The sequence below is a fragment of the Rhineura floridana genome, chromosome 7 (assembly GCF_030035675.1).
Source record: "Rhineura floridana isolate rRhiFlo1 chromosome 7, rRhiFlo1.hap2, whole genome shotgun sequence".
NCBI lineage: Eukaryota > Metazoa > Chordata > Lepidosauria > Squamata > Rhineuridae > Rhineura > Rhineura floridana.
Window position 1 is genome coordinate 96,511,035 of NC_084486.1, and position 25,582 is coordinate 96,536,616.

Sequence of the window (25,582 nt, forward strand, 5' to 3'; positions counted from 1 at the left end):
TGGTGAACTGGGTATTAGAGGAACTGTTTTACAGTGGTTCTGATCCTACCCCCAAGGTCACTCTCAGAGAACAGCATTGGGTGACTGTCTTTTGGCCCCCTGGCAGTTGTGCTGTGGGGTGCCACAGGGTACCATCTTGTCCCCCATGCTGTTTAACATCTATATGAAGTCCTTGGGAGCAGTCATCAGGAGACTTGGGGTGAGGTGTCAGCAGTATGCTGATGACACCCAGTTCTATTTCTCTGTAACATCTGAATCAGGAGAGGCCATGCAAGCCCTGGACCAGTGCTTGGACTTGGTGGTGGGCTGGATGAGGGCCAATAAACTAAGTCTGAATCCTAGCAAGATGGTGGCGCTGTGGGTTGGTGGTTCCTGAGTTCAGATAATAGGTCAGTTGCCTGCCTTGGATGGGGTTGTACTCCCTCTGAAAGAGCAGGTCTGTAGTCTGGGGGTGCTCCTGGATCTGTCTTTGTCGCTAGAGGCCCAGGTGACCTCCGTGGCTAGGAGTGCCTTTTACCAGCTTTGGCTGATAAGACAGCTGTGGCCATTTCTGGACTGGGATAGCCTGACCACTGTTGTCCACGCACTGGTAACCTCCAGGCTGGATTACTGTAATGTGCTCTAGGTGGGGCTGCCCTTGAAGTTTGTCCAGAAGCTGCAGCTAGTGCAAAATGCAGCGGCGAGACAGCTCATTGGGGCAAGGTATCGCCAACATGTCACCCCGCTGCTGAAAGATCTGTACTGGCTGCCCATTTGCTACCGGGCCAATTTCAAGGTTCTAGTTTTGGTGTACAAAACCCTATACAGCTCGGGACCAGGATACCTGAAAGACTGTCTTACCCCTTGTATACCCAGCAGATCACTGTGCTCTGCAGGTGAGGGCTTCCTGCAGATACCATCTTATCAGGAGGTTCGTTCTGCACAATATAGGAAATGGACCTTTAGTGTGGCAGCACCTACCCTGTGGAATTCCCTCCCCTTAAATATTAGGCAGGCGCCATCTCTGCTAGCTTTTCGGTGCCTTTGGAACACTTTCCTCTTCCAACAAGCCTTTTAAGTTGAGACCTATCCCAGTCTGCGTCTGTGTTAGAATTGCTTTTAATATGTCTTTTAATATCTTTAACCCTTTTTTAAAAAAAAAAAAGTTTTTAAAGTTTTTTTTAATGTTTTTAACGTTGTTTTGTTTAAAATGTATTTTAAGGTCTTTTTATGATGTTTTAAAGTGTTTTTAATGTTTCTGTTTGCCACCCTGGCCTCCTGCTGGAAGGAAGGGTGGGGTATAAATAAAATAATAATAATAATAATTCTGTAAATTGCCATGGTCATAAATGGTGCTTTTAAAATAATAAGAAACACTGGTTTAAAATCAGTGGGCTACAATCAGTTAGGTAGCCCAGGCCAGGGAGCACATAACCCAACCTCTAGCTTCTCAAGAGTGCACCAACAACTTAAAAGACCTGTTCAAGCAGCCTTCCTCTATCTTCCCAGAAACTACTTCAGTAATGGGGAACCTGTGCCCCTCTAGTTGTTGACTCTTAACTGCCATCAGCCCCAGCCAGCATGGCCAATGGTCAGGGAAGATAGGAGTTCATATATTTATTTGTATTTATTATTAAATTTATATCCCACCCTTCCTCTCAGAAGGAGCCCAAGGTGGCAAACAAGCAATAAAACACCAAAAGCATCTATAAAAATCTTAAACAAAACATCTTTTCAAAAATCTGTTTTAAAAAACTATTTGAAAGCATCTTAAAAACAATTCCAGCACAGATGCGGACTGCGATAAGGTCTCTACTGAAAGGCTTCTTGAAAGAGGAAGGTCTTCAGTAGGTGCCAAAAAGATAACAGAGACAATGCCTTTATAATTTTAAAGGGCAGGGAATTCCAAAGGATAAGTGCCACAGCACTAAAGGTCTGATTCTTATGTTGTGTGGAACGTACCTCTTAATGAGGTGGTATCTGTAGGAGGCCCTTACCCGCAGGGCACAGTGATCAACTGGGTATATAAGGGGAAAGGCAAAACCAGCACCTTGAACTTAGCCCGGTTGTTAATGGGAAGCCTCTGCAATTCTTTCAGCAGCAGGTTAACACGCTGGTGATATCCTGCCTCAGTGAGCAGCTGCAGCACTGAATTTTGCACCAGCTGCAGCTTCCAGGCCAACCTCAAGAGCAGCCCCACATATAGTGCATTACAGTAATCCAGCCTGGAGGTTACCAGTGCGTGGACAACAGTGGTCAGGCTATCCCAGTCCAGAAATGGCCACAGCTGTCTTATCAGCCAAAGCTGGTGAAAGGTACTCCTAGCCACTGAGGTCACCTGGGCCTCTAGCAACAAGATGGATCCAGGAGCATCCCTAGACTATGAACCTGCTCATTGAGAGGGAGTACAACCTCAGCCAAAGCAGGCAATTGACCAATTATTTGAACTCGGGTTGCAGTCCAGCAACATTTGGAGGGGGTCACATTCCCCATCCCTGACCTACTTTAAGACTTGTGTGCCCTGAGGGAAGGCAGCAGAGAAGATGAACACAGGGAGCAAGTGCTCTCTACACCTGAAGAATACCTGAGAATGTTTTGCACCATTTTTACATTTTAAGAACGTAAGAAGAGCCTGCTGGACCAGTCCAATGGCCAATCTCGTCCAGCATCCTGTTCTCCAGTGGCCAACTAGATGCTTAAGGGAAGCCCACAAGCAGACCCAAGCACAAGAGCACTCTCCCCTCCTGCAGTTTCCAGCAACTGGTATTTGGAAGCATGCTGCCTCCGACCATGAATTCTGTTAGGTTTCTTAGCAGACAGGGTGTATATAAAATCAATCAATAAATAACAAACTTGTTTAAAAGTGGCAGGAGGAAAGACTGAGAAACGTCTATTGCTTTTGGATCTTTGGAGAACATTTACCACAGTGTTCAGATGCAAAGTTAATTCAAACACACATTGACATGCTTAGATGTCTTTGAAGGTCTATTGATCTAGGAACAACGTTGTACAAAGCAGATACTTTCAAAGTCACAAGACATTTTATAAACACCCCTTCAAATACAAAAATTATTAAATAAAATATTAAAAACTGTACAAAGTATGCCATATTTGCTTGTCAATTGATCAGCTGTAGTAACTCCAGGGAGTTGTTCTTTATAAACAACCTCTGGGTACTGATAAATTGTAAGCCATCGCTCAGCTTCCTGCAACCACTTACACAAGCAGAAATTCAGCTGCAGGGAAGGTCTAAGAAGTGGTACATGGTACATGTGCAGAGAACTTTTTTCTCAGTGGGGCCATCTTTGTAACCTACCTGCCATTATATTGATATCTTTCACTAGTGTGCATTGCCATAATTGCATTTGGAGGTTACTTTCAGTTTTCTGATTATTTGTTAATTAACCTGTGGCAGGAAAAAAAGTATCTGGAAGAAACCCCAGGGGGAGAGAGACTCGGCTCAGGACCATTTCCTGTCTTATTTTTATGCAACATGTAAAGCTGCATCTACTTCCTACATCCCCCTCTGAGCCTTAAATAGTCTTAACACAGATGCACCCCACTCCCTCAAGGAAAAGACAAGGCAGGTGAGATCCCAGAAATAACTTGGCAGTGCCAGCATGTCCTCCAGGGTAGATTAGGGTTGCCTGGTCCATGGTCTGAGACTGATCCTGTATATTTAGGAAAAGAGAAAGTCAGTCAAGTGCAGGTGTTCTTGCAACTCTGTAATGGGAAAAACCACAAGGTGGAATTCTCCCTTCCCCATGCACAACTGTTAGAGATACAGAAGACCTCTTGGTTGCCAGGTCCAGCCTCCAAGAGGTCTTCTGTATCTTTAAAAGTTGTGCAGGGGGAAGGGAGAATTCCACCTTGTGGTTTTTCCCATTACAGAGTTGCAAGAACACCTGCACGTGGCTGACTTCCTCTTCTCCTAAAGATACAGGATCAGTCTCAGGCCATGGACCTGGCAACCCTAGGGTAGATGCATCTCCAAACTCTTTTAGACATGGGAAACAGCTTTTAGTGCAAATAGAATGGGAAGTTGAGAAACTGGAAACGGCGGTGGCAGGATTAACTATATAAATCAGGGATGGGGAACCTGTTGTTCTCCAGATGTTGCTGTACTCAAACTCCCATCCTCCTAAGCCAGCTTGGTCAAAGGATGGGGGGGGGTGTCAGCTGGATTCCAACAACATCTAGACCAGCCTTTCCCAACCAGTGTGCCTCCAGATGTTGTTGGACCACAATTCCCATCTTTCCTGACCATTGGCAATGCTGGCTGAGGCTGATGGGAGTTGTGGTCCAACAACATCTGGAGGCACACTGGTTGGGAAAGGCTGATCTAGACAGTCATGTTTGATATAAATAAATATAAAGGAAGGACAAAACTGCCAAATACAAAGGCAGCAATAAAATGCTTAACACCTATATGAAGGGTTGGTTCAAACATAATGCTTTTCCTTCACCAGAGTGCTCTGGTGTGATTGCCATAGGGGGGAAAATCAGAATCTTGAATCCTGACCATGGATCTTTCCAGCAAATGTTAATTTTCCATTATGATCTAGCCTTTCCTGCTCAACAATAACTCCAAAGCCCATCTATGGAGGAATTGTATCCAAAGTGGCCCAAAAGGATGAAATATGGTGGCAAAATGAAATATTGCTGCAGCAACAATCATATCGCTGAAGCAACAAAAAAACCGCAGCGACAAAATTATACAGAGAAAAGAAAACATCTGCAAAGGTCAATTATCAGGAACTATTTATTTTCTTCTTGTTATGAATCCTTATTATCTTCATTGCTTTGGCATGGCTCTTTGTCTCTTCAGTCTTTCTGTTACTTGACACAGCAATTGTCTCCAGTACAGCCTTCTCTCTTCTCTCTTGCTAGCCCTCTATCACCTGTTTAAACCTACCTATTAAGCCAGAGACCATCTTTCCAACTGATCTTTTCCTCATGCACCTGTCCCTGTCTTTGTTGATCACTTTCTCTGTCAGGGGAATGCAAGTCAGGTTATTTTATGCTCCCATTCTTCAAATACTCCTATTGTATAAAGAAGATGTTTTAAGTGCCTGAAGGTGGTTTGTTCTTCATTACTTCATAGAAGTGACATTAATAGCCAGAGAAGAGCACTGCTGAGTACAATTATGAATGGTGTTCAGGTACGAAAGCTGCTCTGAGACTGCTAATGTTTCCTAATTATAATCCGTTAGGTAGAGAGTGCAAGAGAGACAAGGAGGGAAGAGGGACTGCTGAACATTGACTTATATATGTTCAGTTCCCCTGGAGGGTGGCAGCAGCCAGGGAGGAAGGGGCAGGTCTTGGCCGATTCCTTTTGAAAGGTAACCAGCCTCTGCAGAGCTGATACAGACATATTGAGCCAATTGATACTGTGCAGCTGATGCTGATATATCGTGCCAAAGGCACATGGCAAATCACAGAAGAGCATGAATCTTCTCCACATGGACAGCTACCATGATAAAGTAAGCAATCAGTCAAGGCAAACTGCCCAGAACAAAAAGCCTAGGAAAAACAACAGCATTTGGTTTATAGATAGTCTGTCATGTTGAAAATACCAGAGGGTATAAGGGTGGTTCCCGACAGGGCCTTAATATCACAAATGAGCCATCGGCAAAAAGGTGTTTTTTTTAAAAAAAAAAAACTTTATCAGATTTTCCTTGGAAAGGGCAAATCCAGAGAGCAAGTGTGGTGTAGGGGTTACTGGGACCTGGGAGATCAAACTCCCACATGGCCATGAAGCTCACTGGGTGACCTTGGGCCAGTCACTGTCTCTCAGACAAATCTACCTTACAGGGTTGTTGTGAGGATAAAATTGGGAGGGGGAGAACCATGTTTGCACTCCACCTTGAGCTTCCTGGAGGAAAGGTGGGATATAAATGTGAGGAGGAGGAGGAAGAGGAGGAGGAGAAGGAAGGCTGGTATTTTGCATGCATGACCAGCACTGAATCCACAATAAACACTCATCTGGAAGCACACTTAGAAGATTATCTTTGGGATGCCTGGATTTTTGGAAGGAGCTGTTACCTGACCAACCACAGGATGCATGTTGTAGGATAGAAAAAGGGAGACCATGTGTGGTGCTCTGAGCTTCTTGGAGGGGTGGTGGGATACAATGGAAAGAATGAAATAAATGAGTCAGTGCATAAGTCCTTTCCTCCCCACTCAGTCATCAATCTGCTGCAACAGTCTGCCCTACCACACACACCCCAACGTGCTTCTGAAATGATACAGTCCCATTTAAGACAGTGCCAGGTGGACACATGAAAAGCAGTTCTACATTTGTGCACAAACTCTCCAATAAGGTTGCAGTGAAATCCTATGTCTATGTATGTTTCACTGTGTTCAGTGGCACTTACTCCCAAGTATGCGTAGAATTGCAGCCCAGGTTAGGAAGCTGCTGTTCCCCCAACCCACCCACCCACAGTCACACTCCCGACTTTCTTCAGTCTCACTGTCACAACCTCTTTAGTAGCTCACATTTCCCACTGAAAACATGGCTCCCTATTTCAGGTCTCCCCCTAGCCTGTCTTCTCCCCACTACTGGCTCAGACACTCTTCTTGGCACTAGGGATGGGGTTCCCTATCTGATTCCATTCCATTTTTCAATTCATCAAATGGGCTGCCAGTTCCTATTCACTATAAATTGTGTTCTGCTACTTATCACGATTTCTGGTTCTCCCTTTTTTCATTATTTTTTCCAAAAAATTATGTAATTTTCCCCGTTATTCCTTATGTATAATGTATACAGCAGCAGCAGATTACAAAAATAATTACGTAAATAATTACATAATTACAGCAGATTTTTTTTTTAAAAAATTACAGTATTGCTAACAGCCGCAAACACGTACAAAGAGTGGGAGCCTATTCAATGGTGAGACAAACTTGTGGATTATCCCAGAATTCGACACCAAATCCAATTTTGCAGATAGTCTACACCATCCCTTTTTGGCACCCACCAAGGGCCACTGCCCTCGCTTTTTTTGGCTTGTTGTTTGGTTGGGGGATTGCCTGTTGAGAGGGACTTTTATCTGATTTTTTGTCTGTATTTTACTTGTTTTGGGATATGTGTAGGTATTTCATCTGTTCTTTTTTTGGCAGGGGAGTTCTAATCATAGCCATTTTTTTCTGTGAAATAGGTATTTTGTGGTGCCCAGACAGTTCCTTAGATGTCCATATGTGTCCCTGGTTCCAAAAGGGTTGGGGAGCCCTGTCCTAGTACATATTCATCTTCTCTCCTCAGTTCAAAATCAGAATTCCCTCATACAGGCAATATGTGTGAAGGAATTCCCTCAGGAACCCAGGCTGCATTGTAAACTACAAAGAAGCATTCAATGTTTTCTTCTTGGAAATCTGAAGGCCCAGAAAAAGGTTTTTCCCCATTTTTCTTTTTTTCCCCAGCAACCCCCCCCAAAGTGTTTTGTTTTGTTTTTATTTTTCTGGGTTGTTTTTTTTTTTGCAGCCTTCACATCTCTGTACCTGCTGAACTATATTTCTTTGCATGGTTAATAAGCGGGCAGGGGATGACTCCTTGCTGTATCATGGGATTGGGAATATAAACACAAACGGTGGAATGGGGAGAAAGTTCAAATTATCTCCCAAGCAGCTGTTTGCACAGCCCCGCTTCTTCCCAAATGCACACATGTCACCAGAAACCGGGATCCATGGGGGCTGCTGCCATCTGAGTGCGAGTAGGCAAAACAGCCACAATGGCGGCGGGGGGGGGGGAGACACTGAATGCTTCACACAGTGGACTTCCCACATCAGGGAAAGATCATTGTGTTGGAGTTGATGGAAAGCATAACTGGCGGTGCCCAGTCTGCCTCCACTGTGCCAAGAGGTGGGCTTGAAAAGTGGGTGGTACACCTGCCACAGCAGAGTCACTCTCAAGGAAATGGCAGCATATAACAGTGAAAGCTGGAAAAGCAATATGTCATTCATTTATTGCCATATCATGCTGCTATAGGCAGCCAGAGGTACCTGCCAAGGGAGTTACTTATCTGGAAATCCAAAGAGCAAGTGGGTTTCTTTTCATACTAAACTTTTTTTTCAACAAGGGGAAAAAAAATATTTACACTCCTGATGACTATGAGCAATGAGTCAGGTCTCCACTGTATCTGTCACTTGGAATGTTTCAATACCACCAACAGCCCCCAGCTTCTTCTTAAAAAAAATAAAAATGAGCCAACCCCTAAATCATAGCATTTTTTTAAAAAAATAAAAAATCATAGCTCACTGGAAGAAGAGGAAAAAATCCACTTCACCCATTTTAGCAGTCCTGCTCTTAGGGAAAAGATACATAAAAGATTTATAATTTTGTATGCATAAAATGAAATATGTTGACTTTGTCACTGTTTGGCTCAACATCAAATGAGAGAATCAGGGAGAGAGAGATTTTACACACACACACACACATTACCTATCTGAATAAAAATAAGAACAACCCCTATCCCATTCCCAAACAATCCGTGAACATACAGGAAGATGTCAAGTATAGACATCCACTTACCCCTGAAGGTGGGTTTGCTGTCCATCCAAGTTCAGCTGTGGCTGTCCGAGTATCCATTAGGGTTTCTGAGGGTGCACACACACACAAAAAAAAGAATTACTAAGCAAATCAGGAGTCTGAACAAAAACGCAAACATATTACAAAGATGTATCTGGAGATAGATGTTCATTCAAAATCAATAGAAAATTATAGCTGCTGGAAGTAGACACACATTTAGATACTTACTGTGATTGAAAAAATTTGCTGCATGTCTCTCAATACATAACACAGACTTTTTAAGCACTTTAAAGAAATGTATTATGGCATGCACTTTCATGGATTAGAGTCCACTTCATCAGGTGCATGAAGTGGACTGTACTCCATGAAAATTTATGGCATAATAAATTTGTTAGTCTTTAAGATGCTACAAAGCTTGTTTTGTACAACTAACATAGCTACCTCTGTGGAAGTCAATACAAAATCCGCACATTTATTTACATCAGGGATTTCTCTGTTTTCAGGGTCCAGTCTATTCCCCAGATACTACCTAAGGATGCTTGTCTTTATAATAAAGTTGGCAACTCCAGCAGTGAGGGCTTTACAGATACGAGATGGTATCCAATCCAATGCACTCATTCCATTAATTCAAGAATTTCACTCCTGTCCCTGTGTGTACCCAATACCCTCCCCAAATCTGATCCAGAGGGTTGGGGAACCCCCAGAACAGACTGGGAGGGAATCACATAAAGGGAGGGGAAGTTTCATTTCACAGCCAAAAGTCTGTGTGCTGATGGAACAAGTGTGTTGAGCATCAGCCACAGCGAACACATGCTCAGATGATATGAAACTATTTGATGAGTGAGAGGCTGAAGGTCTACTGTGCTGTCTGAAGCATCCCCCCAAAGGTCAGATTAGCAGAGATTTTTTCCCTTTCTAGAATGCACACAAGAAAGCAGTATAATTTGGGATGTGTTTTTTTTTTAAAAAAAATACATTTGTAACCTTACTGCTTCTTTTACTTTTAAATTAAACTGTGCACAATTTTATATCCAGAGTAAATGACTTGTTCTCAGTTCCCATTGAATGGGTTTAAGTTAAAGAAGGGTAGATTTGGATGAGCTTTAGGAAAATGTCTTGACAATAAGAGCAATTTGACAACAGAACCAATTACCAAGAAGGGTGACGGGGGCTCTCCCACTGGAGGTTTTCCAGCAGAGGTTGGACAGCAGCATGGTGGGGAGGCTCTAGAGATGCATTTCCTGCATCAAGCAAGGGGTTGGACAAGATGGTCAACAAGTCCCCCACCCAACATTGTCATTCTGTAAAATCAATGGGGCTGAAATTATGTCATAGCAGACTTGTCCCATTGATTTCACTGGGGACAGTACAACTGAGTCTGAACCCAACCCATCTTTTACTACACCTTGATTTATAGGTGCCAGGATAAAATTGGTTTAGGGACTGGATCCAGCTTGCAGACTAATGAAATTTTGACAATAAACACCTGGAAACAGCTGAAAATCCCAATTGGCCAGAAAATTGCTGTCAGTTGCTATGGGCTTTGGGTTGTATCCAATGCAGAACTAAGTGAAAGTCATTTAGTTGTGCTGGCAAAATGTTTTGTGCTCGAAGAACACTGTTTTGCAAGAGAACGCATGAGCAGGATGCTGGTATCATTGTTGCACAATAGATTGTGCTATCTATTGTGCAACGAGTTTCTGCTAGTGCAACATTAAAACTCAGCCGTCTGCTAGCGAAGGGGCTGCTGTGCTAGCCGACAGAGAAGGTTGGACACAGCCCTTTATCTCTCTCTAAGACTGACTTCACACTGAGCTTTCTCCACATAATTTCAAACACAAAACACTGACATATGTATGACCTGACCCTAAGGCTAGGTCTTCAGCCAAGCTCCCGCACAAAAAGGGAATTCCATAAATGCAGAGCAACCTAAGGACGCTTTTGTGGCATGAACTTAATGCAGAGTGCTGAAGTGCATAGATTTAAGAAGCTAAGCCCCATAATCAATGGCTCTAAATCATCTTAAATTCTAACACTTCGGTTTAACAGGGCTGCAGATTGGTCTATTAGGCACCTAAATAATTTTCAGACTTCAACAGGAGCTTAGGATCCAGAGCCATTTTGAAAGTGCAGTTCAGATAAAGGAATCAGATCCCCTGTTATCTTAAGCTTGTACCTCTGTTGTCACACCTCTAACATTTTAATAGATAAGTGACTTTTTTTAAAAAAAATTAAAATGTAACTAGTGTAATGAATTCAAAATGCCAGAATAGTGGATATAAATATGCCAGCTACTGCAGCTCTGTTCACAGATTGCATTGTTTTGCCCAGCAGGGAATAGGATGAATGTGATCATTATTGGCTTTTCCATGAATTGTTGGTAGGTGCCTCATCAAATCAGTAATAGCATTTTGTCTATTGTCTATAGGCATCTGCTAGAAATATTGATTTGTTGCTTAAATGTGTTACCCATTCTGGCAAAAATCAGAAGCAGCAATATTAAATGATTTTATCAGAATGTGTTCTCCACTTCTTTTTTTCAAGGAAGGATTTGTGTGTGTGTGTTTTAAAAGATATAAAAAAGCATGGATGAGCTATAATACTGTTAATATTTTCCCAGACTCTTTTTTAAGAGTAACAATATTAGCAGCAACAAAAACATAGACAGACAGATGGGGGGGGGGATCTTCCAGGTTTTATTTATTTGTTTTTGACAGATTAAGTTGCTTGTCTACTGCAATTCCACCAAATGTTAGAAAAGGAAATTACAGTTGTCACCAGCGTCTGGTCAAGCAGATCCCCATTTGTCATTCCTGGGCATTTACCCCCTTTACTCCTTATAGCTTAGATGGCTATAACACTTCAGAGTCACCACCGTTCACCCCAAGGCAGAGTTTCAAACGTTACAAAATCATCCACATCCTTGTGAGCGTTCTACATTTTCAGCAGTACACTGTCTCCTCACCAACCAGCTCCCTGCCCATCTGCCATCTCCAACCATTTGTGCCACCTCCTCAAAAGCTTGGCTTCAGTGCATTACCCTCTTTCTGTGCTATTTCTTTTTCAGCCACAAACAATCATGGTTTTGTCAGGGAGACGCATGCCACTCCTCTCTTTCATTTATTTCTCTGAGGCTATAGCTAGATTTGGATGTCATGTTAAACCATGGTTTATCAAGATGGGAATGAGTTTGTGTGAGCCTCTGGCTTATACTCTCCTGCTTGTCCTCTGGGGTAGCCACAAGGAGGCAGAAGCTTTTGCTTCCATTTTTTTATTAAACACAGGCTGTCACATCATCTGAACCCAATAAATTGTAGTTAATTTTAACTATGGTATGTTTGAAACAAGTGAACTTCAGACTAAGAGCTGCGGAGCTGGTTTGTTTCAATAAACTATAGTTAAGATTACCCACTGTTTATGGTTAAATTGTGGTTAATCAAAAATGGAAGCAAAAACTTTCAATTTCCTCCTTGGAGTCATGCTGGGGGGAGTGAGTGAGCTCAAGACTCACACTGGCCTATACCCACTGACTTTCAAACACAGCAAGCATATCAAAAGGTTGAAAGGCCTTAACTGTTTATATTATCAGTAGATAGAAGGTTAGTGCCTGACTGGCTTTGGCCATTCTGGGTTTTCAGAGCCTATGTCGAGGAAGAATGTTGACTTTTCCCCAAATATTTAAGAGGTAATGGAAAGGGAAATATAACTGCTCATGGTACATATTGTCTGAGCAGCTATCAAAACTAAGAGGGTTGCAGGAGTGCTGAATCAGCATGGTTAATGCTGCAGTGGCTCAAGCTACCTAGAAAGGTAAATTTACAAGAAAAGTCTTCACAATAACCTACCAATAATGCTTTAGATGTTGGGTAGCCTATCTTAAGCCATGATAGTTCTAAAAGCTCATGTACCTGCTCACAACCAAAAGTGCAGGAAACAAAAACAATAAAAAGGCACAATGAGGCAAGCAGTTTTGTATGCTCATATTGCTCTTCCCTTCCCTACATACAGCAGACAGTCCATGCCATTCACTGTAGCTATTCACATCTGTTGTGCATGCAGTGAAGGTTTGGTGCAAAACAATCCAGGGTGACATCTTGCTTTTAGAGATTGAGTGAACTGCATGAATGCCTGAAAGCCCTAACTTGACATGCCCTTGGTTGCAAAAGACCTTTGAAGATCTCTTCCAACATTGAAGGTATGTTCATGCCAGCAATGTCCTTGCATGTTCCACCACCGGCCATTTTACTCAGAATTTATCCTGAGAATTAATACAGTCTGCACTTGAGTCCATGTTTGGCCCCGATTAGGACTCTACTAATGGTGTTTTTTTTTGTTTTATTTTAATTTCCTCCAGACATTGTGAGGAAATTTTTCCCTTAAAAGATTGTGGCCAAAACCAGTAGTCTAGAGAGCACAGAGCATCTCTTTGCGATTAAATCCAGTGATGAACAAAATTCTCATCCTGCAGCATCAAGTAACCTTCCTTAACTACGAACATATATAAGCAAACCAGTATGCAACAGGCAAGAACACTTCCTTGTGGCTGGCAGGGAGGACTCCACCCAACCATTTCCAGTCACGGCCATAACCTTCCATGCAAATGCATCTAACTGAATAAGCTAGTAAGCTTGCTTCCCACTTCACACAACAAGCTCATAAGTAATTCCTCTATGGATCTTTATACATATGAACCACAGATGCACCTCTGAACCACATGATGCAAGAAACTGATGGGAAGAAGAGGAATGCAAATCCACAGTCGCAGGCATAGCCTAAGGGCTGGCAATTTGGCTGCAACAGGGGGTCTGTTTTATTCACCTATCGTGTTTTCCCATTTGTTTTTTAAAGTCAATGGACTGTGACAAATTATAGGTCAGACTCTATTTTAAAAAACAGCAATTGTTTATGTCTAAAGGATTTTCCTTTCTCTGTCTTCCCTTCCTGTCCGGCAGTTCAGCACACTTCTAACTTTCTTCCCTAGAGGGCTTTTTTCTACCCTAGCACTGACACAGGGATGTACTTTTGATAAACTTCAGCCAGCCTGCAAGGTGCTTCCTCTACAAGCAACCCTTTGCATACTCTAGACTTGGCAGTAGCTGGCGTTCTTTGAAACTGTTAGCTCGTGCGGTTCAGGCAAAAAAACGAGGGGGGAAATATTCCTGTTGAACAAATATGTTTCTCCCCCCCCCCCACCGTTCTGTGCCATGACAAGTGGGGGGGTGAGTTGGTGTTGTCTTCTTCAGAGCTCAGCTTCCTTATCTGTGCTACAGTGCATGACTGTAATACACAGGAGGATTAGTGTTAGCAGCCACAGCTTGTCACACAGCTTTGCTCTAACATGACAAATGAGCACTTGGTTTTATTACTGCATAGGTTTTCTCCCTTTCTTCTTCTCTTTAGTCTGCTCAGCCTCCTCAGCCCCACTCATTTATGATGGATAAAAGCTTCTGAAGACAGTGGATTAGAACCTGACCTCTGGTAAGCCTCTCCAAGGCAGGGGAGGATGTTACCTGGTCATGGGTCACACCTGTAATCAATTAGAGTGTCCTCTGTTCCAAAGCTCCATACAGAACATCTGTAGAGCATTAGGCTGAGAGTTTTAGTGACTGAATTTCATTGTGAAGGAAGACTGTCTCTTTTGCTTGGTTTTGTTTTGTGTTTTTTTAAAGGAGACACAAACAGAGTTGCCAGTTCTTTTACTTGCCCTGCTGCCTTACCTGTGAAAGCTGTCTGAAGTACAGAAATTAAGGAGGTGACGCTGTTCTTGGCATGTGGAGATAAAAAGATGGGGAGGGTTGCAATTGCTAAATTTCTGCATGGCAGGCTGCTGTTGATACAGGAGTGGGACCAATACAAAATCTAGCAAATTGTCTCTTTTTCATGCACAGTTCCCCAGAGATTAATTTCTAAAAAGAGACATTCTGGGTGTGCTGGAAGCCACGTCCTTGCATCCAAACAGCTCTGCTCTTTAGTCTCAATAGTGTGGAGTCCACTTGTGGGCTTTTTAAAATTGGAATTTGGATCTCATGTTTCTGAAGCCAGACTCGAATTCATGTTCTCACAGAAAGAGACAAGATCCAGGTTTTCTTTTTTGTCTGGTCACCATTATAGCTGCATAGAAGAGTGAATGTCCACAGATGCAACTTTTCACCTGTGCATGTCAAGCTGTATCTGCCAAAATTCTTTTTACATGTGATACAAGAGCCACATTCATCTTTTCCTTTTGTTACTCTATGTTTTCATGTTTTATTTATTTATTTATTACATTTCTATCCTGCCCTTCCTCCCAGAAGGAGCCCACAGTGGTAACCACTTGCACACCTAACACAATGCAGTTCAGTGTTTTTAATGTTACTACAGGAAAAAGCCCTAAAATTCTGCACACGTGGGCTGCCCCTTTCAGATTCAGGAATCCAGAAAGACAGCAGACTCCTACGCACGTGAGGAATATACATGAGGATCTGTAGCCTCTGCTAAAATGAAAGTGGTAGCATTTGTAAAGCCAGGATCTCTATCTGCATATCAGAGTCTTTTTTCCAGGGCTCAGGACCAATCTACAGAAGTAATGTTCCATATTCAAAATGATTTTAAAACAACAACATAAAAAACTAAAATAAAAGTAACTAAATGGGGACCCCAGAAAGTCCTAATTTGAGTTAAAGCAATGTTGCTTCTAAAAGCAAAACACCACACCCCTTTCTGGATATGCTAGGCTGCATGGTATTATAGGTGATCAAGGGGTACCTCACATATTCAGATACATTGATGGATCTAGATGGGTGAGTTTCTTACATCCTTGAGAGATCATCCTGTCAAAGTCCAAGCTGGAATGGTGAGATCGCCCAGATGGTTGATATGATAACTCCTAAGCATCCACTCAGCAGATCTCAGTTGGCTCTTTGGTCTTCTGAAGAGCTGGGAGCAATGAAACAACTAGGGAGATGACTGGAACAACACTCCAGAAACAACTGTGATGACTCCCATTAAACATGGGCTCAAGCAGATTTTAGGGCTTACTCCATTTGCAATGGTGACTGTGAAGAAAAGGTGCTTTCCCACCATTCTCTCTGCGCAATGTCAACCAGCAAAGCTATTCAACATAGCTAAGGCTTATTACCGTCTGCCCCTCAAGATGGAATGGGTGGACCCTTGGGACTCATCATTTTATAAAACATGTTACAAATAAAATCACTGATTTGTTCTGCACTGAATGCAGGATTTCTTTTGGTAGATAGCACGGCTCCATCTTATCAGGTTTTGATGGATACTTTTCTGTTTGTGAGCCTGAGATGAGTCCTTCCACATGAATAGAATACAGCTTGGGACCAGGATACCTGAAAGACCATCTTACCCCTTATATACCCAGTCGATCACTGCACTCTGCAGGTGAGGGCCTCCTGCAGATACCAACTTATCAGGAGGTCCATTCCGCACTACATAGGAAGGGGACCTTTAGTGTAATGGCACCTACCCTTTGGAATTCCCTCCCCTTAAATATTAGACAGGCACCATCTCTGTTATCTTTTTGGCTCCTACTGAAGACCTTCCTCTTTCAACAAGCCTTTTAAGTAGAGACCTTATCCCAGTCTGCGTCTGTGTTAGAATTGCTTTTTAATATGTTTTTAAAGCTTTTTTTAAAAAAAGAAATGTTTTTTAATATATTTTAAAGTTTGTTTTTCTGACATTTTAGACTGTTTTAGTGCTTCTGTTTGCCACCCTGGGGTCCTACTAGGAGGAAGGGTAGGATGATGATGATGATGATGATACTTGATCTATGCATATGAAAGCTGAAAAAAGTAGCCTGGGGAGGCTTGACAGATTGAGTGGCAGAGATGGTTAATTCCTCATTGCACTAAGGTGTAGTGGCTGTACTAAAACCACTACTGAAAAACACTTCACCAGATGCTACCAATTTAGCTTAACTATTAGCCAGTCTCAAATATTCCACTTTAAGGGAAAGTACTAGAATGTGCAAGGGCCTTACAACGCCAGGGATTCCTGGATAACATTGATTATTCTTTTAACTTGGTTTCAGAACTGGTTTTTCAACCCAAACAGCTTTGGTTGCCCCTGAATACAATCTATAGTGGGAACTAGGGGAAATGTTTCACTGTGTTTCTGCTGGACATCTCAGCGGTTGTGATGACACCAGCCATGGTTCCCTCTGGATCACCTGGTTTTGGGATTCAGATTGGGAGCACTGTTTTCTGGAGGACAGGTTACAAAAGAAGATATTGGGGGACAGGGCCGGCGCCAAAAGGTGTCCAGGTCAGGCCCTGGCCGAGGGCCTCTGAAGGGCCCCTTGTTAGGATGGGAGAGTAACGCTCCCCTTTCGCAATCTGCAGCAGGGTTCCTGCCACGGATCACAGGGAGGGAGCTTCCAGGCCGCCCGCTTGTTAGCTTGCTCCACCTACCTCTCTCCTGTCTTTGCTGCTGCATGCGCAAGGCTGCCATCAAGCAAGATGGTGGCAGAGGCTTCTTTAAGGGGCTGACATCCCTACCGCCATCTTGGTTGATGGCAGACATGTGTGCACATGTAGCATACTGTGCATTTGTGCCATCAACCAAGTTGGCAGCGGGGGCATTAGGCCCTTAGAGAAGCCTCCACCTCCATCTACGACCCTATCTGGACAGGGAGAACCTTGCCACAGTTATCCATGCTCTGGTAACCTCTAGATTGGACTACTGTAATGCACTCTACGTAGGGTTACCTCTGAAGACGGTTCGGAAACTTCAGCTGGTGCAGCATGCTGCGGCCAGAGTTCTTACTGGGATTAAAAAATATGATCATATAACCCCTGTCCTGGCCCAGCTGCACTGGCTACCAATATGTTTCCGGGCCAGATTCAAAGTGTTGGTTCTTACCTATAAAGCCCTTAACGGCATTGGACCGCAATACCTGGTGGAACACCTCTCCCGCTATATACCTGCCCGTTCACTACGTTTGACATCGAAGGCCCTTCTCCGGGTTCCAACGCATATGGAGGCCCGGAGAGTAATAACCAGAGCTAGGGCCTTCTCAGTGGTGGCCCCCGAGTTATGGAACGCCCTCCCTGATGAGATACGCCTGGCGCCTTCTTTATTATCTTTTCGGCGCCAGGTAAAGACCTACCTCTTTGCCCAGGCATTTTAATTTTATTTTATTTTAATTTGTCTTTGTCTTGATTTTGTTTCTACATTTTACAGTGTATTGTTATCATGTTTATTGTATTTTAATCTGTTTTTACCTTTTTGTACACTGCCCTGAGAGCTAGAAAGCTATAGGGCGGTTTAAAAATCTAATAAAATAAATAAATAAATAAATCTTGGTTGATGGTAGCCGCACACGCTGCAGCAAAGACAGGAAAGAAGTTGGTGAAACAGGCAGGAGCCGGGAGCCCGAGGCAGTCTGGTGCCCAAGGGTCCTCATGCCAGGCGCCGGCCCTGTTGGGGGAGTACTGTCTAATTGGCCACTGGCCTATGTGGTTCCACCTTCTCCCCCATTCTGTTCAACATCTACTTGAATCTGCTGGTAGAAATCATCTGGAGGTTTTGGGGTGTAGTACCATCAGTACACTAATACACCCAGCTCACCTTTATCCCTCCTTTTCATTTGTTTCCAGAGAAGATCTGGGAGTCCTAAGTCAGTTCTGAGATCAATGAAGGGCTGGATGTGTCTTAACATACAGAAGCTTAATCCAGACAAGACAGAAGTACTGATGGATTGAGGAAAGGACAATCAGAGAAGAGGTACTTAGCTTGTTCTAGATTGAGTTGTATTTTTCCGAAGGAGCAGGTACACAGGTACATGTCTGGACCTTTTTTTGCTCCTGTGGTCAGCATTTTTGCACAGCTTCAGTATTTGTTTTGAGTTACCTTCTCCATCCTGGTGCTCTTCAGATGTTTTAACTGCAACTTCCATCAGTCCTGACCACTGGCTATGCTGGCTGAAGCTGATGGGAGTTGGAACCCCAAACAATTGGAGGGTACAAAGTTGGAGAAGAATGCCTCAGACAAGGGATGAGAACCACTGGCCTGCCAGCCAAATTAAGCCTGGCCTGGGTCCCAATTTCACCCCCACACCACTTTCCCTAAACCACACTCATCTGCCCCATACTTAACATCTATAGAGTTCCCAGCCCAACTGATCCTTGCACAAAGAGGGCTTGCTGTAAGTGCAAATATTCCATTCAATAATCTTGTTGAATTCAAGGTGCTGATACACAGGATGTCCCTCTACAGTCACTGCTTGAGCCAAAATTTTAGTTTGGGTCACACACACACCCAAAAAACCCTCTTGCTGACTGCCTTGTGTTTAATGCACATTGTTTCTGTTTAGTTCTGTTTCGTTTCTCATGATTCTGTAACTAGTATGTCTACTTTGTTTGCAGTTTGTTTCTTAACTCAATGTAAAATGTTTGTACTTTGTCCTCAAGGCAGTGGTTCCCAATTCTTTTCATCATGTTTTTGGTTTGTTGGGACTTGCTTCCTTTTTTTGTTCAGCTTACTTTGCCCTCACCCACCTGTCAGAATAGTCCACAGGAGATGAGGAAGGTCAGGATTCGGCTTGCTGACTGGGTCCTATTCCCCAACCTGTGCCTTAGACAAATATGGGTGCTGTGGCTTTAACCAATTTTAAAACAGCTGTCAACTATGTTTGATATAAGTATATTATCATGCTTACTTGCTATTATTGATCATTTTATTGTTGTTGGGATTTTACTTTTTTGTAAAGGAATTTTGATATGTTTTGATTTTGAGGATATATTGTACATTCTTTGTTGGAAGTCGTCTAGTGAGAGCACAGACCAAAAGGCACCATAAAATCTCTGAAGTAAGTAAACATATTACTGTTTTATATTATTTGTTACAAGCAACCCTGAATGCCACATTTGGGTGGGAAATGTGGTATATAATTAATTTTATCAACACATAAATAACATTCTCCAACACTGGTTCTTGCTACAAATATCCACTGATTTCAATGGCCAAAAACAGTGGTCAACTAGCCAATCTAACTCTTGCACTTTTCCAGGAAGAACACCAAGTTCTGCATCAACTAAAGTGCCACTTCAGCGGTGTGTGCATCTGGACAACAAAGAAGCTGCAAGGACAATCAATCACTGGTGGGGGAGAACAGCAGTGGGAAAAGGTGGTCAGGGGCCAGAGTAAAATTACTTTTCTCAGCTTGCTAATGAGGGGATTACAATGGATCACAGCCTGAGCATCATTAATCAGACAAGAAGCTTCAGAGCCATCTCTATTCCCCTTCTATGCCTCGCTCTTTCACTAGCAGTAGCTATCTTATTTGCTTTGTTATTGTCAGATGTTTCACGCCCTCCCCCATCTTTCCACCGACACCCACATCCCTAATTTCTAACCAGGTTTCTCCATCCCATCTATTCTGTGTCTTTCCTAATAGTCTGTTTCTAACTCTTTAATTAAAATCCCTAACACCATTTGCTGATTTGTTGAAAGGATGCAATGCCCAGATGCCCCCACAAAGATTCCCTTTCAAGATCTTTTCTTTCTTTCTTTCTTTCTTTCTTTCTTTCTTTCTTTCTTTCTTTCTTTCTTTCTTTCTTTCTTTCTTTCTTTCATGGCAGCAGTAATTTAGTCAAGAATGTACATAAAGTTGGGTTTGTTTTCTCCCTCCCCACCCCCAGTATGCCAACACTAGCTCCCAGGAGCACGACTGGCACCAGAGTATGACAAGTGTGCATGGCTGTTGCTGCATGTGCCCAAAATTGTGGAACTCCTGGAGAAATTTTCACTGTACACACTCTGTTGATGGACAAGGGCCTCGAGAGCCTTCTGAGTTTAACAAAATGCTCTGCTAGTTTCTGCTTCTGTTTTGCTAAGACATTTTATTTCATTCATTGTTTTAATATATATTTGGATTTTTAAAATGTGTGCGCTTTTTTAGTTAAAACAGGATTTAAAAATTTTAAATCAGGGCTGGGGCTCTTGTTACCTCTCGATGCTGTTGGACTTCTAACTCCCATTAGCCCAGCCAGTTTGGCCAATGGTCAGAGATGATGGGAGATGCAGACTAACAACATATGGAGGGTCACAGGTTCCCCACCCATTTTAAATAAACTAATAAAACAAACAAACAAACCCACTAGTGATAAGTCTTTGTTTGTTTGTTTATTAAATGTATATAGCCAAAGGCTGTTACAAAAGCAAAACATAAAACATAACTATACACAAGACTAAAATAAAACAAGCAATAATTTGCTAATAAAGTCACACATACACACAATGCCTAGAACAGTCTTAAAGTTTTTCTTTACCATTTTTTGTTTTAGTACAACAAAAGGAATGTTCCTATCTACTTATCTGTACATAATATCCAGTATTTACTACCAGCACTAAAATCAACACTCAGCACACACCAGCAAAGATCTATTTCTCAAGACACACAATATTGTACCAGTACAATATGCATATGTAGCAGTAAAGGGTCAGCATTCAGTAGACATTCTGTATGCACCAACTGGAACAGCTAGCAAGAACTTTACCAGTTCAAGAGATACCACTGGAGACTAGGGAACAAGGCTAAAGGCCCAAACAGCTGGAAGACAAGATGTTTGGTTTGTTTAGTGTATATGAAATGTTCAGCCAAACTGGTGGTACACATTTACAAAGGAACCATGGGTCAATTGATGCAGAGGTAGTTGCTTTAAAAAGGAAAATTCCAAGCACCAAAATCAGAGAACTAAAATTCTTGCACTACCAAAAATTCAGCAGATCTGTCAACTGTCTATTATGCTGAAGCAGTGCCAAAAATTGCAACAAAATCCAAGATGAAAAACAATACAATTATTTCTAGGACGCAAAAAGTCTGCGTTATCTAACTGGCTAAACTCTTTGAGGGATTTGCCACCTATTCCAGCCAAGGAAATTATTAGATGGCATTATTAGCCCATCAGGTTGCAAAGTCATTACTAGCACATGTATCAAACTTTGAATGACCACTTGTCCTACTTTACAGAGGACAGTGGTCTATTTCAAGGGTGAGGAAACATTTTCAGACCAAGGCCCGCATTCCATTTTGAGCAGCCTTCTGAGGGCCACATCCCACTACTGGGCAGCACCAGATGCAAAAGTGTATGAAGCATTCAATGCAGATTGCACCTTTGTACAGTAGGCTAGTTTCCACACACGCACACACACACACTCTGTCCTCTAACCAAACAAGCAAGAGGCTTTGTCAGAGTTCAGGGACACATTCCAGCCAAGCAAACATGCTCAATGTGCAAATGGAGCAAGTGAGGGGTATGGCCTAGAAAGAGTTTCAAGGGCCAAACAGAGATGCATTTGGCCCCGAGCCTGAGGTTCCTTGCCTCTGCTATATTCAAAGGGCTGTCTGGTCCAAGTCTAGTTTAAATATAAAGAACCTTAAGAAGGGAGAGGAAAAAGTTTGGAGTTTCCCATCACAGATAGCATATGCACAGGAGAATGAGTGTGCACAGGAATTACCTGATCACAGTCTTCCCCACTATGGTGAGATATATTGTATTTCTACATAAACTATAGTGATTATTGCTAAATGTGTATTCCTACATAAAAATTCATCCTATCAGAAATAATTGTATTGGAGCCACCAAGCAAACCTGCATTGTCACCCTCACAAATCGTCCACACATGATCTCTCACCTGACCCTCCTTTTTCACGACATTCTTTGAAAAAAAACTTGCTATTTCTATGTTCTTGTAGTCAATCTTTTTCATTGACAAAACTCCATACGTTAGTAATGCAAGGGCATTTCCATTCCCTGCATCCGTAGCACAAATGGAAAACCTACATAAACTAGAATTTTAAAATGTCTCTTTTCTGTTTTCTGTCTCATGTAACAATATTCACACTTGCATACAAATAGCACAAGTGGGCTCCAAGGCGCTGTTAATGTGATATGTGAAAACATTGTTAATTGTGTTGAAGACATTTAACACCAAGCCAAGGCTGCAATCCTATGCACGTTTAGCTGGGAGTGAGCTCCAAGGGATACAGCAGAACTTACTTCTGAGTAAATATGTAAAGTACAAGACAGAAACTCTAGAAGTCCCATACTTCTGCAGAAGTACTCCCATGTGATGCAGACCACATCCAAAGGCAATAATTTTAGCAGGATGGGCCATTGATCGTAATTGCCAAAGTAATCCACAAAACACCAGGTTAAACCCTTGTATGCTGTCACTGAAATTTTGGAGCTATATCTTTCCCCGCCAATGTTTCACACGATGCTTCCTCCTAACACAGGTGTCTAGCACCTTCAATATGCCTGCTACTATGCACCCATATGCTATTCCTGTTGGGTGCTTCAGTTGTTCTTCAACACACATTTCAGTTCTGAAGTGAGCCTCTTTAGGAGAAAAGACCTGAGTAGCTTAAGTCATAAAAATAAATTGTGATTTGCCCTTTCTCCACTACTGAGTCTTAAAACAATTCAGAGGTTTTGCTGAAGGAAGCTGCCCAGAAGGCAATGGAAGTGCTATCTTAGCATTCTAAGGGCTGTAACTTATTGGTAGGACTGTAGCTCAGTGGTGGAACATCTCCTTGCATGCAGAAGGGCCCAGGTTCAATCCCTGGTGACTCCAGATAGAGCTGGAGAAAGCTCCTGCCTGAAATCCTGGAGAGATGCTACCAGTGTAGACAATACTGAGTTAGATGGACCAATGGTCTGGCTCAGTATAAGGCACTTTCCTATGTTCCTCTGATCCTTTGCCATTTTCCTGGATGTTTATTCCTACATCCCACATGCTGTAAAATATGCAGCTGCTGAAGAAATACCAGGTTACCATAGACAAAGCAGCAAGTGCAAACCCTTTTTAAAAATATTTATTCTTTCATCATATCCCACAGAAAAGAAATAGGAGGGAAGAGAGTATGCCTAGGTCTTTCTAAACTTTGGGCTGGAGATCTGGAGCATTTTTTCCCATTTGTTTACCCTTCTTAGCAATTCTACTCCATATTTGGGTGTTTATCATCTCTGAGGGTTATTTGCCTCTGTGTGGTGCCGCAGAGTTTACATAAGGACATACTGGAAGAGTTTGCTAAAGGGCCGACGGGTTGGCTGCTTTAAACAACTGAAGGGGCTGGGGGCGAGTCAGACTTCACATAAGGAAGTACAGTGAGGGGTGGATCTTCAAGCCATCATTATTTGGAGCGCTACAACAAAAAGAGGGTTTGACAAGGGGAGAGGTTTTGCATACATGAAAATATAATTTACACTTCGGAAACTCAGCAGAGTTAGAACAAACTGTCTTTTTCTTTCAATGCTTGATTCTATGCCAAGCAGCACACCATTGCTACATGTGGCTCATAAAACTGTTCCTTTTAAAGAAACTTGTTCCAGATGCCTGCTTGTGAGGTGCTACATGAGCTTTGGACTCCTGCTGTAAAAACATGGGGATAAATGGCTTACTCCCTTTATTCCAAACATCCAGCCCCTAGAGGTAACTCAGCACATTTGCAGGGAATTACCGATCCCACCCTTCACCAATCTTGAGCTGCTCTACAAAGGATAGGAGTACTGTTAGAAGCCACGAGGTTCTACTAAAGTGAGGACTCTTCAGCTGCATACAGTAGATTTTCTTTAATGGACACATTACTTTAAACTAAGCCTTCGCCATCTGTTCTACTCCCTAATTATCAATACAAAAACAAAGTCTACTCATAATTACACCAGTAACAAGTAAAGATGCCAGCAATTAAAATGCACGAACATACTCTTTGAGGAGCAGAGTATCCATCTGTGATGTTATTCTCATGTTCCAGACACAAATCAGTTCAGGAGAGAGGGAAGCAGAGTGTTGGTGGGGGAAGGGGCTGGTTCATTCCCTAGAGGAGCAAAGCTTCTTGCCAACTTGCATGCCTCCCCATAAGTAGCTTCCTTTTAAACATCATTTTGCTGAAGCTGGATGGGCCCTTGTGAAAATTCTTGCTTCAGCAATCAATATGCCATGGTCGTTGAGGACAAAGAGGTGTCTCCCTCTCAGACACACACTGAACAGATATGTTAGCAGGAATACCAAGGAAGAGTTAGTACACGTAACTGAGTATACAACAGCTAAAGAAAACCCTGATTCATCTTAGCTCATTGTTTTCCAACCAGCAATCTTGCTAGGATGTACATTTTCCTTGAGGATTCTTCACTGTGAAATGGAGATAATCAGCTCTGATTGACTCCAAGGATTGCATATTGTGACAGTACAATCTTACACATGTCTACTTAGAAGTAAATTCTATTGAGTTCAATGGTGCTTACTCCCAGATAAGCAGATATAGGATTGCAGCCCAAATCTCTATTTCAGGTTAAACGCCTTTAGAATGAGTTTGACAGTTGGAGGAATTGATAATATTTGCAGATGAAAGAATAATGGAACAAGACAGTGTCATGAATACTTTGGGAACTTGACAGATAGCAGAATCTATGAAGCAAAAATGAAGCAGCAAATCATAGGCCTCTGGGTAAATTTAAGAAGCAGTCATAGAAAATGTAACCATATGGGACTTAATGCTTTGCAGCTAAAAATGTGGTTGATATTAACTAACACTATTTTTTGGCAATATTTGTGTGTTTATGAATAATCAAGATAGGGAATTCAGAATCTGTGGGTATTTTAACAGCTCTTGATAATTTAACTGGGCCACACACTTTTGAACAAAAAAAGACAAATGTTATAGGTTTGAATTTGGGATCCAGGACATAGTCTGAAATTAGGATCTGTGGGGCTTTGAATACAAAGTGACCAGTACAGTGCCCTACATCCATGCCATCCTATAACATCCTGTTTCAGGACTTTCTACTCTCTACTGCTAGCAGAAGAGCCACCAGCAATAACTTTCAGTGGAAGAGTCATAGTTCAGCAACTTTGCATGCAAAAGGTCCCAGATTCAGTTCCTGACATCTCCAGGAAGGGCTGGGATGGACAACTGCCTGAAACCCTGGACAGCCACAGCCAGTCAGTGTAGACCACTGTTCTTCAACCGTGGGTCCCCAGATGTTATTGGACTACCACTGCCAACATCCTTGGCTATTGGCTAAGGTGGCTGGGGTTTATGGGAGTTGTAGTCTGAAAATCTGCGGACCC

General features: G+C 42.5%; 1 protein-coding gene across 5 annotated transcripts in view; it reads right to left on the minus strand.

Moving 5' to 3' along the window:
* The window catches only part of EPHB1 (EPH receptor B1), a 457,257-nt gene that overhangs the window by 300,049 nt on the left and 131,626 nt on the right, over positions 1-25,582 (minus strand). For 4 of the 5 annotated variants that reach the window (XM_061636580.1, XM_061636578.1, XM_061636583.1 and 1 more), the window contains exon 2: positions 8,507-8,571. In XM_061636580.1, the coding sequence (XP_061492564.1) occupies positions 8,507-8,571 (65 nt within the window). Of the gene's footprint in view, positions 1-8,506; positions 8,572-15,295; positions 15,352-25,582 lie in introns of those variants that run through there. The other variant, XM_061636581.1, reaches the window with a different exon arrangement.